An 18,232-nucleotide genomic window follows, 5' to 3' on the forward strand; every position below is an offset into this window, starting at 1 on the left:
GCGGCAGGCCAATATCGATTCTAGTTTTGTACAAAATGGCCGAGAAAATATTACGCTTAACATACCGCATTCGACGTAATAAGCGCTCCGCTCTAATAAGCGCCCATGGCGATATTTGCTAATATATTTGTTAGTGAACAATCCCAATTAGCACCCCTTCCGATTCATCAATGTACACAAGACTTATTGATTCGTGTATTATACGCACTCGTGTGTTATATGCACCCTTAATTGTGGGCAATTTAATTTTGGAAAATATATCTGTCGTGTATGATACGTACATACTTTTCTTTTGCATCATGTCAGGCTGTCAGCATAAACTACGAAATTTACAATTTTTCAACTCTGTTTTTGTTCTCACCAAAATTATATTCTAATAAGAGCCTACCATTTCCAATTTTGAGAGTCCCGGTTGCTTAATACATCGAATACGGTAAACATTTTTGGTATAATATGTACGTGTATAATGACATGAGTTAACATAAAAATAATTAAGGATCGAAGAGTATATAAAGTTCCCTTTATTAAACAATACTTCCGCGATCTGGCTTCCATTTCGAGGTCTAGTCGAAGTCGTTGTAATTAGACCCGAATTTGAACCTGAGCTAGACACTGCTAGAATTATTCGTGTTCATGTTTTGTGGGCATTGAATCCAACTTGCAAGGGCTGCCAGTGCGCACGATGCCTAACCTTTGACAACATCCTCATCTATACCTGCCTTTAAAGTAACTTATTTAATTTAGAAAAACAAAAAACAAAAACAACGAAAAACAGCAGCTATACAAGTTCCTGGAAACTTAAAGACATAAACCATGGTAAATAATATACTTAACGTACCTACAAACGTACAAACGGATGATGTAATTATCTAAGTTGACGTTATAACAATAATGGAGCAATGCCAAAACGGACCAAGAGGTCCATTTTGTTCAAACCAGGGAGACTACAAAATTGGGTACAATTTTCCTGTTCAAACCAACTATTATATTCGCTTTCATATGGGTCGGTTTTCTTACTTTGTCCTGAGAATCCAGATCCCTTTCATTTGTATGCTTGTAGATTATAATTTTTAATACAGTATCTCTGGCACCACAAGAGACCATAAAATAATTATTTTATGGTCTCTGGAACCTATTTTATGGTCTTCTTTAGACCATTCATATAATTTGAAAACTGGTACATATAAAGGTAAATTTCATTAATAATCTTCGATGTTCGTTTAAAAAACATTCCCTATTTTAGATCCTGCAGTTGAAAACGCGGGAACCAGCATCACAACAGTTCGTGGGAAATTCTCGATGAGAAGGAAGCAAGCGTTGGTGCAGTTGGGTCAAGCAATGACACGTGTGTCGCAGTGTCTGTATTATATTCTATACTTGTACTGACATGCTTGTTCGGATGAGATTCCACTACCATTTATGACGAATATTTGCAGTCAATAAGAAAGTCAAGTTGTAGGCCTAGTATTATTAGATAGTCAGTTAGGCACTGCACTGATTGATTGGACCTGGAACACGAGAAAAGCACAAGTCTGGTTGTATAAATTGCAATGTCATGTAGGCAGTCTAGACACCTATGTCTCTTATATTCTATGTTACAAAAATTACTCATTTGAAAAAAGAAAATCATTTATGTCGATTAGATACTTGCAATTGTCAGGTATACATGCAGTCCGGTGCCTGTTTCCAGTTTTTAGGTTGATATGCTGGAGAAATGAATCATCTCTGTTTACTTAGGATAATCATGAACTGCTACAAATTGACATACATCACAAAACTTTTGTAATTTTTGTTTGCACATTGGCTGAAGCCTGTCAGCTCAGCTTTAAACATACATGTGCAACTATTTCAATGTTTCATACATCATACTCTCATAGAGCTAATGTTCTTTTTTTCTGATAAGAATATTTCTGTGCAAATGTTTTGAACAGTTTTATCGTTAGATATCGTGAATCATGTAATGAAATTTGTCCTCAATTCCTTTCACCTCATCAATCTTGTCATTTCCCAACCCTGTTCGTGCAGTCCATAATGTTAATGACCATATGAAGCTATGACCTCTTAGATCTATTTTTGGGACCTATAGTTTTCTGGATTTAATGAAAATATGTTTGAAGATAAAATAAGAATACCAATATCATAAATTTTCTAATTTATGCAAAATGTCTTTAAATATAAAAATTGTAAAGTGGATAACCTGAATAATTGTTCATATTCTTTCAGAATCATGGCAGCAGTTCGAAGCAAGCGGTTCACCGACATTAAGCCAGTCTCTGAGAGAAATGATGGCTCCGAGAAAGATCATCAACATCAACATGCCTCCAAAGGACTGACAAAAGTGTTACTAGAAAACAGAACAAGTGGTCATTTTTCTGATTATGCCAAACTGATGTTGCACATTTCGACTCACATTAATGATGAAGAATATTCGCAGATGAAACTTGTCCTCTCAGCAGACGATGTAATCAAGACAAAGAAATGTTGTGAAATACGAAATGCTGCTGACCTACTTGGACATTTGCATGGACAGAAAAAAATATCCAGATACAACACGTCACTGTTAAGGGAGCTGATGCAGAGGATAGGGAGGGAAGACCTGAAATGTGAGGTGGACATGTATATTGATGGTCAGGCAACACATGCTACCTGTTCCTGTGTTGATCCTCCTGTGCTGAACTGTGAAGGTGTCCAGGAAGAAGGCCAAGGAGAAACAGAGGAAGATCTTCCTCAGTCACAGGAGAGCACAGCCACAATGGAGAGTTTGTCTGATGACGAAAAGTCTCTCCGCCTACAAATATATAATGCTGATGATGTCTGCATGACAAGCGAAGACTGACAAGTCAAAAACCTGATTTCCAGGAAGTGTATATGCGGTCTTCTTTGAGGATAAGATCACAACGTCTTGGCTTGACTGATACCATCGTGGTTCTGGCCAGGACCCTCAGGGATAGAGCTCATGTAGACATGTAATGAATCATCAAAGGTTGATGATGAGAGCATCTTCTCATGACGTTATATGTCTATGCAAAACTGCCTTTGATTAAGGAATCGGTGTTAACCAAAACAATGGTAATCATAATTGCTCAGAGGCCTATGGAACTTAGGTTTCTGGCTTCATAATGTCTTGCCATAGATTTTCATGTATTCCAAGTTATTCCATGACAAACCTTTTTAGGTTGTTGTGATTGGTGCATTTTTGTGTGAATAAGATACCCAGTAGAAAAAGGAACGTGTTTGACATGTTTGATGATCCAATAAATATTGCAATACACAATGACAGGCCTACAAATGAAAACTAGCAGAGAGCAACCAAATTAAAGAATATTACACACTTTAATCAAACTACTCTAGATCATGCAGACCACAACACAGTGAGTACACCTGTATTTCGTGAGTTGCGGTCACCATCGAAAATGTTGCATGTTTTAATGATTACAATGCACACTTTACAGAGATTGTGTCTTGTTTGTACTTGGTGTGGCTATTTAGGTGTGTACATATTCCAGTTTGGTTGCTTTCTGCTGGTTTCATCCGTAGTCCTGAATGATTAGTGATTTGTAACATTGTTCCCAATAGTAAATTGTTTGAGGATATCCAGCTCATTGTCAAAATGACTGTGAGGCGACTTATGGCTTGACAGAACATTAGTTGACAGTTTTTTTAAAAGTTTCTTTGAAAGAGCTGTTTATGCCTTTTGAAATGAGTCAATCTATTCATCATTATTCATTGTTATGTGAACGCAATCAAACGAAATACATCCTTTGCTATCCTGCATTATTGATAATTTGAGGGAATTCTATTAAAAGTCAATTGTCTTTCCAATTTTGCCTGTGTTGATCATATTGATAATTGAAATGTTAAATTTGTTGCATTCGCATTGTGTTAACTGGTATAATGCTTTAACATGTTTAATGTTACGAATATCATTCCTGACATTTATTCTTGTTTGCCAAACTTTGTAGCATTTGTATTATGAAATTTGCTTTTATAACATTATGTTCAATTCATGTGCTGTAAAAATGGCATTTTGTATAATTGTATTGTTTTCATAATATGTCAACTGGCATATGAGTGCATATCAAGGTTTGCATCCACGGTTCATAATAAGAGGAGGAAATGTTGCGAGATGCAGATTGAACATGTGGTACTGTATAATGTATTTTGGATAAGATGGTTTGAATCTGTTCAGTGCAAGGTGTGAATGATCCTGATGATTTGGGTCACGGTAATGTATCTCATGAAAAGGAATGTTCTAAATCAACTGCTGTGTAGCTTGGCACAATGGCAAATTACTAAATCCTGACAGTTTAACATCTCATACCAAAGCTTATCTCACCTCCATGTCAGAATGTCCAAGCCGTGTGTAACATAGTGACAAAAGTATTGATCAAACAGTTTTTTTACCTTTTGTGTTCATCAGTGTTCATGATTATTTACAATTTTCAATGCTGCGCATAAGGTTGGAAACACCTCTAGGTTCTCGGGCAGGCCCATATCAGTAAACATGAAAGAATTCAAAGCATCAGACTTAGGCTCAGTCACTTTTTGATAGTCTGTCATTGCACCTGATCGCTCATATTAATCACTGGATTGTATGACGCAGACTTGATTATTTACGGGTGGCCATTTTGGATCTTGAATATTGCTGAGTGAAACATTCTAAGCAAAAACGAAAGTTATTGCCCGAGAACCAGTTGTTTGTTTCCATCTTACATAACTTAGTCATTATACAACTTGCCACAAGCTACAACAGGTGCTAAGACTAATACAAGCTACGACAGGTGCTATAACTACATGATGGTCGTTGGTGGCGTTTGACTAGATATAAGCAAAATGTCTGCCATTTTTTTATATATGTGCAGTGATCCATTCAAGGGGAAATATTTACTCCTGGAACGTGCAAAGAAATGTGAACCTCGGTGAAGAATGCATGTATATTCAGAAAGTCTTTTCTTCTGCATAAAATGCATGATATTATTCCAGTTATGTGAGGTGTTATTTTGTGCCAGTTGTGGTGGTCCGTGTGGAACATGGATAGAGCAGTGGGACGGGAAACATGTGGTTCTGAATGCTGACATGACTTTCGTTTAATGTGCCAGCTGTGGCCATGTTGAAGACAATTTTTTGAATAAATGACAACTAAAATATTGAATGTATTATATGTCAAATAGCAACAACAAAAATCCCATCTACTGATTAAGGCATGTTATCAGTCACAACTACATTTGTTTCACGTCTGATGCATTGTTGTTTTTTAATGTAATATTTGAGACTGGAGACTTTCAATGCTATGTTGCCATGGTTACTATTTGCATGGGTTATGGTTATGTAGTAAAAGTAGTATCAGTGTGTATGCGAGATGATTGTCCCTGTGAAACAGACAAATATGTGCATATAATGCATTTAGATTATATCAGCATTTTGAGGTTTACCATGTGAGAAGAATGTCTTCTTAGAAGTATAAATCTGAATGACATGGTACTCACTATGTAAATTGTTTTATTTCTCTTCAAAACAGTTGTTCATATTTAAGATTTGTGATTAAAGTAATGCATGAATGGATGCAATTTATTTTTCTGTTTTTTCCAGTATTTAATAAAGAGGTTTGCTTAAAAGGTATCTTGTTTGTTTTAGAAACATTGGTCCTGTGTGTGTTATTTTCCCAGTTTTTGGCAAGTATCAGAAGAAGGCTGAACTTATTATGACTGGCACAGTAGCCATTTTATTGCTAGTATGGACTTTGTTTATGAGAGATGGAACCTTGACTGGATCTCCCAGGTCCAAATTTCTTCAGGTTCATGAAGGCTGAAGCTACAAGTACTGGTGCACCAACATCGCAGTGTAATTTCTTATGGTATACCCCTTACTGCATGATTGTCTTGAAGAGAGACTATTCTCTGTGATTTGCTGGGGGCTTCCATTTTGAATCAAACATGCGCTCCACCCAAGCATGTTCCATTTTCCAGCATTGCAACACTAACATATCCCCTTGGCAACATGGATAAACATATTTCTACATTTGCAAATGCTGTCAATAAGAAGAACGACTGCAAAAGTACTTCTGATGGTCAGCTTATCTGAACTGATCAAATGCCAGAATATCAGTCTTGATTCTCTGGAAATTAATACTTCACTAAATGATAGCACTGGACTGTGAATCAGCAATGCAATGTGGGCCCCGTTGCACAAACCAATCTTAGCCCTACGATTATAGGAAGTCTGTGTTAATGTATGGGTGTTGTGATCCTCTTAGTTCTAAGATTGCTTTGCGCACCAGGGCCCTGGTGGTAACAATGTGACACATTGCAGAGTGCATATCACTGTACCCCAACAGCATGGATAGTTGCTGTACCAGTCAGTCACCCGTATTTACTCACTCTCTTCTGGCCTGTGCTTAGTGTATGGAACATGTGATAGTTTTAGGAAAGCATCACATGAACGTGCACTGGGTGCAGTGTTTGCAATACTTCTAAAACCCAACAAGACAGGTGACCCATACATGTTGCCTGCCCATCTTCAAAGTTACCTGCCTGCATTCAGACATAAATTTTGAACATTTTTGAAAAATTGCAAAAAATATGAGACCAATTGTGTCTTGATTCAATTGAAATAATTCAATGTATCACTAGAGAATCTACAATGAGTTATGATTAAACTGAATATATAAGTGGTCTTAAAATTATCTGCTAGACAGGTGGTAGAAAATTTCACACTGCCTGACAGAAAAGTTACCAGCTACAGGCAGGCAGGCAGGCAATTATTTCGGACACTGACTGTGTAAATCCAGCATTGCAAAATCTGTTTGGTCTTTATTGACTAAGTTAAGTATTTTCCTGAATTTGTCTCCTAGTCCCAGTAGAATCTGCTGGTGGTGGTGTCTTGTTCAAGAAGATCAAGCAGAAACACCAGGGTTGTGTGCTGTTATGACAACTTTCAGCTGGGTTCACCATAGCATCACCACTCTTCGAGCACTTGCCTTAATATACGGTAAAGACTTAATACAGATTCATTGATGATGACTTTATTTACACAATGATCATGAAATTCAATATAGATGACACACATTGCAATCATTTTAGTCATGTTAAAATTGATATATACACAAGCTTCATGAAAAGCTGGGAAATTCACTTTCACATCAGGCTAATCCTCAAATACACATACAGTTATTTGATTCCCTTGAAAATGAAACAAAACTCGCACTGAATGGAAGTATTACTTCAAAAGAGCTTTGAAAGATTCGGCTGTACTTTTGACTGAAATCTGCATTGCTGTTTATAGCTGTTAAGATCTCACAACTTGGCCAAAGAGATCTGAGTCCTGCCCTACAGAAATAGACCATCAACACAGGAACATTTGTATTTCAAAGATCCTGAACTGATCTTTCTCAGTGGATATTACCAATTGTCATGCATTAAGAAACCTTTCATAACAGATACGGTCAATCATGGCCTCAGTGGTGCCAAGCCTAGCCTTGCCCGTAGTTCATTCGCTTCCTTAATCTCTTGTTTAAGACCCCCTCCACGTGATCTGTCCCCACGATCACGTCGGTCCCGATCATGGTCCTGATGTCGAGACCTGTCCTTGTCGCGTTCCCGGTCCCGGTCCCGATCGCGATCCCGGTGTCGATCGTCATCCTTCTTGTCTTTCTTGCTTTTCTTAGATCTCCTCCTCCTGTAACATTGCACAGAGGCATGGTAGATATAAACCTCCACATACGTACAGCCTACCTCAGGGTACAGGAGAATACCCTTAAACAGTGTTCCAAAGTAATAGCGGTCCTTGGGTCCTTGAGGTCTTCTATGTTATTCCAAAGGAGAACTCCCAAAATCTTTAATCTCTAACATATGGATTATGACAAGGACCCCTTGATTTTTATGCTTAAGTTCAAACAATTTCTTAATGTTAATATTACCGCAAACAGAAAACACTGAATTTTGCCAATATGTTCTCTACACTTGCCCAAATTAAAACAACATTTACTGGTAGGCAAACTCAATATCCTTTATATTTCAGCTTTGACTATCACAGCAAGATCAACTGGAGTCTACCCTGTTCTTCATAGCAAGTTTCAGACGCCATGATTGCTGTTATCTGACTTGTACAGTTTGTTATATATACAAAGTTGTTTGCGTTTTGAAATATCATTATTCTTTTGGGAATGATTCATGTGATGTTTGAAGCAATGTACAGTTGAATATTGGAAATAAGTACAGTAAACTATGTTTATAACGAACACGCTTATAACACACTGACGGATATAACATACTGTTATTTTGGTCAGGGTCATTTGCTGTGTATATCCTGTTTATATGCTTATAATGAACTTCATTTATAATGAACCAAAATTAGTGGTCCCTTTCAGTTTGTTTTAACAGTAGTTTACTGTATAAGAAATGATGCTCAGTTTATCAAGGACCCCTCAACCCCACAGTGGACCCCGTTTACAGTGACAATGTCCAGACAATCTTCCTACCTATCATCATCATCTTCTTTATGTGATCTGTGACCATGTCTTCTCTCTCGCTCCCGCGACCTTGACCTCTTGCGTCGGGATGGACTTTTGTCTCTGTCTCTGCAAAAACATTTATCACATACAGTGAACCCTCAACATACTGTTGCCGTCCAAGATCCTAATCCAGCATTCTAGGATCAACATGAAACGTAATGATGGTTAACATAGTACATGTTGGTCGTGAATGGAATGACTTTGTGTTACAGTTACAATGATATGAATGTATGTAGCCTATATAGTAGACGATGATGATTCAAAATAACTGTCATTAGTGTTGTTGTTGTTTGTTGGTTAACGCCGCACTCAGCAATATTCCAGCTATATGACGGCGATCTGTAAATAATCAAGTCTGGACCAGACAATCCAGTGATTAATGTCAAGAGCATCAATCCACACAATTGGGATACAATGACATGCATCAACCAAGTCAGAGCGCCTGACAACCCGATCCTGTTCGTCTCCTTTTACGACAAGCATAGTCGCCTTTTACGGCAGGCATGGGTTCCTGAAGACCTTTTCTTACCCGGATCTTCAGGGGTCTATGAATGTATGTAGCCTATATCGTAGACGAAGATGATTCAAAATAACTGTCAATTGTGAATCATAAACGTACCTCCTATGTGGTGACCTTGACCTACTGCGACGGAATCGGGGTGATGGACTTCTCGCTTTGTCCATATCTCGATGACTCTTTGACTTCTCTGGTGATGGACTCCTTTTAGATTCCTGACAAAGCCACAGACCATACTTTCATACAACATCCCATATCATACTCAAGACACTTGCATACATCATGTCATATAGCACCAAATGTGAGGAATTTAATATATCAGACAACAGCACTGTCCTTGAAAGTCCGGGTAGTACTCTGGAGGATGGTGTTTAATGCAAAAAAAGATTGAATGCCACGTGATGTCAGTTGATGTGGGAGGGGAGTCCTAAGTGAAGCAGGTGTTGGACATTTACCACTTTGATGAAACCCACCTGCATGGGCACAGTTCTGACAAACCATGAATCATAATGAGGGTGCATCTGAGATTTGAAGCCAGGAACATAGGCTTCTAGCACTCCTAAAAGATGTAACAGCACAGCCAAGTGTGGTGCCTTAGACAACTGGGCACCAATGCCCCTAAATGCTGAACGAGATATAATGAAGTTTAACTAACTTAAATGTTTGAACAAAGAGACTTGATTTCAATTTTAATTTAATCTAAATGATTCAGGAATGTCCAGATATTTTACTGTGCTTATTTGCATACACATATCCATGATTTAAGTTTAACAAACCATAACCAGCTCCTCTTCCTCGTCTGTTTCCATGTCCTCAAGGTCTTCCTCCACTGCACTCACTCGGGGCTCCAGCTGGTTGGTCTCCTCCAACACGCACCGCTTCTGTAACCATGACAACCAGTAAGGAAAATCAGAAATCCTTAATCAGTTTCATAATGCTCAGTTTATTGCCCTTTACCCATGATGATACTTACATACTTGAAATGGATACCTCTTACTACTTGATCAGAATTTAATAAAATTTATTTTTTAGGCCATGACAAACTTATGATCAGTATTATATTTTCATCCAAATCTTCAAAAAGTAGTGTCATGGCACTGTTGCTCATCTGAATATGTATTCTTCAGTTTAAAGACAGCCACTTTAATGAAAAAATGTCTGCATAAACACTAAGGAAAACTAACACTAAAATCTGATGATTTGAACCTAAGTTTAGCTTCCTCAGTCTGGCTTGAGTTTACAGGCCAAAGGAGGAGGAGTTTACAAAGCCAAATATTCGTTTTGAGAGGATTTAAGGGCAAGGAAAAATTCTTAAAATGTAGCCCTAATGATGAATCCTACAAGAAACTAAACACATTTAATTACATTTTGAACTAGAAGTTGATTTTTCAAAATGGCTACTGTGGTGTCATCATTGGTGGGAAGAAGAATGTTAACATGGTTAAGTTTCAGCTTCTTCGGTCCAGTGGTTTCTGAGATGTATTAAGGTGTGAGGAAATTCAGTAAGAGAACTTAGCTCGAAGCTCGAAGCTAACAGGTCAAATTAAAGTCTAATAATATTATATTGAAAAAAACAGTACATATGTTCTGAGCCTGAGTAGTATAAACTATAACATATATCAAATTTCATTTTGAAAGCAAATGGCCAAATTATGGCCATGAGAAGTTTCAGCTTTCAGTATGGCTAAAGTACACATGTACCAAGTTGCATTACATTTTGAACAAAATTGACTGAGTAATGGCTATACATAACTTTTTCAATATGGCTGTCATGGTGGCCATGTTGAAAATCAGAATCAAACCTCTTGAACAAATTCAGGTATCATCATTGGTGAGAACGAGCATGTTTGTTTGTTGTTTACTGCCACACTCAGCAATATTCCAGCTATGTAACCTGTCGGCGATCTGTTAATAATCAAACAGGACAGTTTGACTATCTATTGATTGATATCATGAGCATTGACCCACGCAATTGGGATACGATGACGTGCATCAACCAAGACAGGCTGTCTTACCTACTGATCCCTTTAGTCATGTTTTACAACAACCATGGTTTCCTGATGACCTATTCTAACCCATCTTCCTGAGGTAAGGGAGTTAACGGACTATAAAAGTCAAGTTTCCACCTTTGCTGTACTAGGCTGGAATGCCAGCTGGACTACAGAGTCCATGCATAGTCCAATCAAAATCGCGTAATGAACTAGACATCTGGTTCGTAAACATGGATTTCAACGTGCAGATTTTGGTCAACTGCAGGATTTGCAAAGCATGTGTTCCGTCAACTTGGCATTGACAGATGTTTTCCAAATCTTTTCATGTTTTTAATCAAGGTGCTCAAGTAATTTGATGAGCTTCGCGAGGTAAGGCCCATCTTATCAGATCGTCTTGACTGGGTGCCGCCATTTTGTTTGAAGAAAATGCAAGTGATATGAGAGGAGGAATCAGATAGGTCAGTAGGAGTGACATAGAAGGGACTTAACTAGCAATGTCCACTGATGGCACTACGACTGAGCAAGGAAATTCAAGCCTAGTGGAAACTGGACTTTCATAGTTAGTTAACGAGTGAAGATGAAAAGCCACGATGTGAGTTCAGGTAAGCTAAAAATGTCAGGTGAGGAGTATGTTTTTGGTATGTATTTTATTAACCATATTGTTCAGGGCATCTTAGGTCCATTAACTGTCAACTGATGTGACTTATGTGAAGCATGAATACTTGGTGGGACAACATATACTGTGTATTTCATCAAGTCTGTTTGCTTGTTTAACGCCACACGCAGCAATATGCCAGATAATGAGAGTGGTCTGTAAATAATCGAGTTGGGACCATGCATCCAGTGATTGACATCATATGTTATCAAGTAAACATGGTAGACATGGCAAAGGAAGAAAGGAACACACATAAAAAAATATTTTATTGAATGCTTGAAGACAGTAAAATGTATTAGGTGCTTGATCATGTTGATAAATGTAAATCAAATAAATATTTCATTTAAAAAATATATTTCAAATTCAGAATGACTGAATGACTACAATGTCTTGCTTCATAAATACAAACCTACACATTGTACACTCAATTTGATGTATCATGTCACAATCATGTCAGCATTCTTGTTTTCAGCTATGAATAAAATATTTTTACCATCACAACCAGGAGTGTTTGTGAGTGAGTGAGTGAGTATGGTTTTATGCCGCTTTTAACAATATTCCAGCAATATCACGGCGAGGCACACCAGAAATGGGCTTCACACATTATACCCATGTCGGGAATCGAACCCGGGTCTTTGGCGTGACGAGCGAATGTTTTAACCACTATGCTACCCGACCGCCCCCCAGGAGTGAGTGAGTGAGTGAGTAGGGCTTTACGCTGCTTTTAGCAATATTCCACCAATATCAGAAATGGGTTTCATACATAGTACCAATGTTGGGAATCAAGACCAGGTCTTCGGCGTGACGAGCGACTGCTTTAACCACTACACTACCCCACCGCCCCCACAAGAGTGAATGAATGATTTAATATTTGTGACAATGGCAATATTTCAGCCATATTGTGACTTGAACAGCAATGCATTTACAGTCGAAAACTGTTGTGTCAAACTTTGATGTGTCGAACTTATGGTTGTCTCGAAGTAAAAATTTGGTCCCTGCATATTCCTTACTTATTCATCAGTTTTTGGTTGTGTCTAACCACGGCTAACGCGAAGTATTTACATGGGTCCCTTTACCTTCGACATAACGATGTTTGACTGCATATAATATTAAAAAAACTTGAATGACAGTATAACAACCAGCACAGGACAGTAAGGCGATCACCCATAGATATCAAAAGTATCTACCTTAATCTGGCAATGCCAGATGTCTGTCGAAAAAGTATCAGTATATATCCTGAAAATAAATACTAAGCTGCAGCACAGACTAAAACCATACTAACGGTAAAACAACCATTGTGTTCACCTTGCATGAGGACGTGTATGTACATGAAATGTTACCTGTATTCTTGGAAGGATGATATCAAAGAGTCTTTCTTCTCGCAATAATTCATCAATAAATTCATCCATGTGCATCACTTCAAATTCTGAAAAATAGACAGTCGTATGCAGACACAAACATTAGCGCTAGCGGCACAGTCAAAATGCTTGATAGTTAGTCTCAGTAAAGTCCCCCCCCCCCCCACAATGGAGAATGGCATGCGATCTTGTTCAGTTCTTGGCTGTTACAAGTAGACCTTAGTACACTGGGATTTATTTTGAATTTGAACATATGGCAATAGCTAGCAAATCATAAATAAAACATTAGTTCTGTCATAAGGAAATACAAGTCACTTTTACATATCTGAAACTTTACCAAAAATTGAGAAAAACAAACTGAATTTTGATTTTCTTATTCTAATTTTGGAAATTTCACCATGTTCACTCCACTCCGGGTCTGAACACATGACCAGTCAAACAAGAGATGGCATATGTTTGTCCATGTGTACTCACCTCCAGATCTGTTCATGTTCCGTAGTTTCCGGTAGTCATAGTAGAGTGGCTCCAGATACTTGTAGCAGTCTAACGATGTCCCGACAAGTCTCATATAGGTGGCGCCCAGAGCTCGAACATACCTACAACACCCATGGACAGGCACTGTCAAGCAATGACAGAAGGCTCTGAATACAATGTATTGTCATACCTCCATGTCAGAATGATGAGATCTGTTTGGTCCATGTGATCTTGATAAAATATCATGTATCCCGCCTTGGAGGGGAACAAATTTCTCAGCGGCTGAATAAATCCCTTACACCGTGCCACGAGCAATTAAGGCTGCACATGCATTTCTGAGAGGCAGAACAAATCCCTTATACTCCGCTTCAAAGCAAAAAGCTGCACACTTTTCCCAAGTTAATGGAAGTCATGTGACATAGTTAACCTCAGCTTAATCGAACCGCTATTTTCTATCAATTATGAATTTGTTCGAATTCTTTTACAATGTCATAATAAAACATGTTGGTGAGAGAAATTGTTGTAGCAGGATCACTCAGGGTACATGGAGTCTTATGTGTACCTCATTAGGTTTTATACCATGAGCCAGAGGCTCCTGACTCAGGACGCATGAAACCTCAGGATACCCCTCCTCCTACAACTTACAGTGTATCCCACCTTGAAGGGGAATAAATTCCTCAGCAGGGGAATAAATCTCTTATACCCCACCATGAGCTAGTCAGGCTGCATGTGGATTTCTGAGAGGCAGAAAAAATCCCTTATACTCCACTTCAAAGCAAAAGGGTCGCACACTTTTCCTAGGTCAATGGATGTTCGGCCTGTGGTATAAAACCCAATGTGGGATGCATAAAACCCCATTTACCCCTCGTGATCCTGCTGCAACTTGTATTATTTCCTGTAGAGGTTGAAACATTGGATCTTGAACTCTGCAACTCTTATTTTTTGTATTTCATACATGAGAGTGTTACATCATAAACACAACGAGGTTAAATCATATCATTGGCAATGAGGTCAGAACTGTAAGTGAAATAATTCTGCTGTATATCATGATTTATGCTGAGGTTACGATAAATTCATATTATACTCTTGAGAGTGGAGACATCAGTGATCATAAATCACAACTGGTTAAAGTTCGAGGCAACTGGACTTGGCTCATGGTTAGAATCATCACTCGACAGAGGTGGGGGTCTATTTCACTGCCAGCCAGCCAGTCAGAGCATCCCGTAGCATTTTTTTCAAAATCTTGTTTCCACCCTTTCCACATCCAGCCCACTTTCCTGTGCTCAATATGATTGGACTATCGCACATATCATTAGTCCAATCAGTGAACGTTTCACAAAATCAACATCCACGACTGTACACCTTCGTAATTTACCACGTTTATCACAGTCTTTGTTGACACGAATACATCTTTTTCATCTTTTAAACCCCCCAAAGATTGCCTATATTTTTGTGTCAGGGATGAAATTGCGAATGTTTTCATTGTCTGATCAACGAGGTCGTCGCCTATGGTCGTCGATATTTTGGTGAAGCCATACAAGAAAAGAACAGCGATCAGATTGGATATCACGTTTTCATCACAAGTGGCACAACCCGTGATCTACATGAGGTGCTGCCAGGGCTAAGCTAAGAAAAGTGGCCTTGATGTGGCAAGGGTAGAAACTAGGCTTAGATATAGGCTAGTGGACACTAGTGGGCTCGGGAAGATGGTCAACTGTAAGAGTAGACTAACATTTAGTCCCACCAGTAAACTTCTCTTATTCAAATAGTGCTACCGATAGTAGAAGTGTTGGGATACCCATTTAGTGAGTTGGGTTTAACGCCGCCTTTAACCTATATTCCAGTTATATCACGGCGTGTCAGCTTATTGTGGGAGGAAAGCCCGAAGTGATGTAAATCTCAGACGTTTACCACTTCGGTGAAACCCACAAGCACGGGTATGGTGCTGACAAACCTAGAAACATAACTGGGGCGAACCGGGATTTGAACACACTATCATAGGTTTCTGGCGTGCCTAAGAGACGCAACTCTGCACAGAGAATCGCTGCGCCTTAGACGACTGGGCCACTGTGCCCCTAGTTTACTGTGCCCCATGTGATACCCAGTCTTCAGGGATGATTACAATGATTACTGTTAGCATGGTGAGTATTCATGGTATATCTAAATGAATACAAATGGAAATTACTCTCTAGTCTTGTCATGGTTCATTAATCTGCAAACATAATTATTTGGATGATTTCACTTGGAACGGTGCTGTCAGTGCATGACTCATAATCAGGTGGCTTACTTGAAATCTTCATTTCTGATGAATTCCACAATAATGTCCTTTTCAGGTTGGATCTGCAGCATCTTCAGAACCAGACATAGGAATGGTGTGGGCTTGATGTTCCCCCCATAGATGCCTCCCACATACCTCAGCTCCATGGCTTTGTCTACCATTAAGGCAGCTGAAAATGTACAGAAATACTTGCATTTTAGTTAAAATGAGACGCAGGGTATTTTCTTGACAATGATACTCCTACAATAAAAAATCGACATTTGCCCTTACATGTCAACTACCAGGATAAACAGTCACCAGCAGTAGGGCAAGCACAACACATATTGAGGGAGTACAGCACTATCTTAGTTACACATCTGTGGGTAAGAAAGCCCATTGAGATAACAGGTATCAAACACATGTGTATTGTTTTTCACAGCTTTTAGCAATATTCCAGCAATATCATTGTGGGGAACACCAGAAATGGGCTTCACACATTGTACCTATGTGAAGAATCGAACCCAGGTCTTCGGGTTTATGAACAAACACTTTTTTTAACCACAAGGCTACCCTACCGTCCCTCCAGGTCTGTCATTGGCTACTCCATGGTGAGGACATAAGGTCATATAATGACACACTACTTTCCTGAATGTAATTCATTATAAGCCTCAAGTGCATCAGTAGACTTTACCTACATCTGTTTTGAAACATTTTATAAATAGTTTTTTAGAGTGTTTGATAAGTGTTCTTTGATCTTATTTAGTTTTCATTATCATCAACAGATATGACTGAAACGTTTTTGTGGAGGGTCACACTTGGCATAAGTACTAAGCAGGAAGCTGGATGACATCACTCATGACCATTGTGCTATGTATTAAAGTGCTACTACTATTCATGAGAATAGACAATATAATCATCGATTCATGCCTGTAATATATGATTTATCTTACAACCTGTTTTAATACACATAACTCACTTTAGCTTGTTCTATACATTTTGAAACAAATCATAAGATAAATTGTATCTGACAGACACTTGTGTAGTAAACTCTATTTACAGTGTTCTGTTTTGCTGACTTTAATTAGCATTATTTCGGTAGAGGATAAGTGTTGTGGTGACTTGAACAGGTTCAGAACAACCCCTAATCTGGCTAACTGAACGAACTTCTCTCCTGTAACACATTTGGCGAAATCACCAATGAAACAGCTTGAAAACAGCACACAACGATGTTTCCTTTTCCCAGAGCAAAAGCGACTGCCTCCTTGGTCTGGTGGTAGAGCGTCCGCCCAAAGAGCGGATGTCCGGGGTTTGATCCCCGGCAGCGTCATACCAAAAAGATGGTACTTGTTGTTACCCTGTCTGGCGCTCGGCATTAAGGGGCTAAAACAAGGACTGGTCGGTTCGAGTCAGTATACCGTGTCTGAGTGGGGTATTCATGTTAAACTGTGGCATGGTATCTCAGTGAGCTAGCACTATAAATCGGCATGAGTCCGCAGTAGTACAAGCAGCCACACAAACACACACTCATACATGCACGTTGCTATATAAGTGCAATAACCTTGGATGCGATGTTAAACACCATTTCACCTCCAGAGCCAAAGTCAAAACCATGGCCACTATGACACCAAATTAGTGCTCGTCTACTTAGTGATTAACACCGGATTAAGATACATGACCACACATCAAAACAATCATGTGCTAGTTTAGAAAACGTACAACTTTATGGATAACAACTTCTGGGTTATTGCAATAAACCAGAAGTTTTTATCGATAAAGTATTCCAGTTTTCTTACTTATTCAACAACTTCTAGAATGTCAATCAAAGAAGTAATGATGTGGTCATTTATATTATTGTACTGTACATTCGGTCCATACAATTAACATTTTCGGTTCACGTCTTCAACTTTTAGAATCATGATCACTTAAACTATTTCCAATTTATCATCTGTCCATTAACACGACAAATGTAGCGTCCATAAAATTTAGCACATGCCGCCCTAAAGTGTTTCCACTGCGCGTTATAGCATGTTACACTGTTGCCACGAAAACAGGTGACGAGAAGGTATGTTTGCATGTTTGATTTAATAGTCTCTAGAAAGTGAAAAACATATGAGGCACCTGTAAGAGCGAAGCATTCTTCCTTCCAATATCTACATTCGTAGATACGTGTGCGTATGATTTTCTCAACCAAGTACTGAGGATTCGTTCCTTTGATAGAATGTGCATCTTTCACTGTGCGATTCGCCATGTTGTTTCAAATGAACGAGCAGTACGCTTCCGGTTCCGGTTGTATTAGGCTGGGTCCCGTCTCTTGATATCAGAAAGCTGCTTCGATGCGCAAGTCGATGACGCCCAGAAGGCGATAGTGAAGGCGATAGTGATTGTATATGAGTGAGTTATAATTTAACATCACATCAGCAATATTTGAGCCATGTTGTGACGAGAACAGTTATATTGATAAAAATCTGCCA

At 38.8% G+C, this 18,232-nt stretch overlaps 2 protein-coding genes across 2 annotated transcripts; one reads left to right on the forward strand and one right to left on the reverse strand.

Moving 5' to 3' along the window:
- Positions 1-1,257: 1,257 nt before the first annotated feature.
- Positions 1,258-5,619, forward strand: LOC124128887. The gene is made up of 2 exons (XM_048399555.1): positions 1,258-1,345; positions 2,224-5,619. The coding sequence occupies exon 2, from the start codon at positions 2,228-2,230 to the stop codon at positions 2,834-2,836; it is 609 nt and encodes a 202-aa protein (XP_048255512.1). The 5' UTR covers positions 1,258-1,345; positions 2,224-2,227; the 3' UTR covers positions 2,837-5,619.
- A 1,386-nt stretch (positions 5,620-7,005) lies between these two features.
- On the reverse strand, positions 7,006-18,036 carry LOC124147969 (pre-mRNA-splicing factor 38A-like). Its single transcript, XM_046518840.2, has 8 exons — positions 17,880-18,036; positions 15,792-15,951; positions 13,505-13,626; positions 13,013-13,098; positions 9,803-9,907; positions 9,129-9,241; positions 8,477-8,575; positions 7,006-7,674 (listed from the first exon to the last, which is right to left on the reverse strand). The coding sequence occupies exons 1-8, from the start codon at positions 18,007-18,009 to the stop codon at positions 7,446-7,448; spliced, it is 1,044 nt and encodes a 347-aa protein (XP_046374796.1). The 5' UTR covers positions 18,010-18,036; the 3' UTR covers positions 7,006-7,445.
- Between the last annotated feature and the right edge of the window lie 196 nt (positions 18,037-18,232).

The sequence above is a fragment of the Haliotis rufescens genome, unplaced genomic scaffold (assembly GCF_023055435.1).
Source record: "Haliotis rufescens isolate VD_foot unplaced genomic scaffold, xgHalRufe1.0.p SCAF_2, whole genome shotgun sequence".
Classification (NCBI taxonomy): Eukaryota; Metazoa; Mollusca; class Gastropoda; order Lepetellida; family Haliotidae; genus Haliotis; species Haliotis rufescens.

Bases quoted from the DNA above. Each gene is read 5' to 3' on its own strand.
- LOC124147969 (XM_046518840.2), bottom strand. From the start codon at position 18,009: ATGGCGAATCGCACAGTGAAAGATGCACATTCTATCAAAGGAACGAAT. The intron at 13,627-15,791 runs GTAAGCCACCTG...TGGGTGTTGTAG, and splicing joins ATCAGAAATGAAGATTTCAA to GTATGTTCGAGCTCTGGGCG. The intron at 13,099-13,504 runs GTGAGTACACAT...TCTATTTTTCAG, and splicing joins GAACATGAACAGATCTGGAG to AATTTGAAGTGATGCACATG.
- LOC124128887 (XM_048399555.1), top strand. From the start codon at position 2,228: ATGGCAGCAGTTCGAAGCAAGCGGTTCACCGACATTAAGCCAGTCTCT.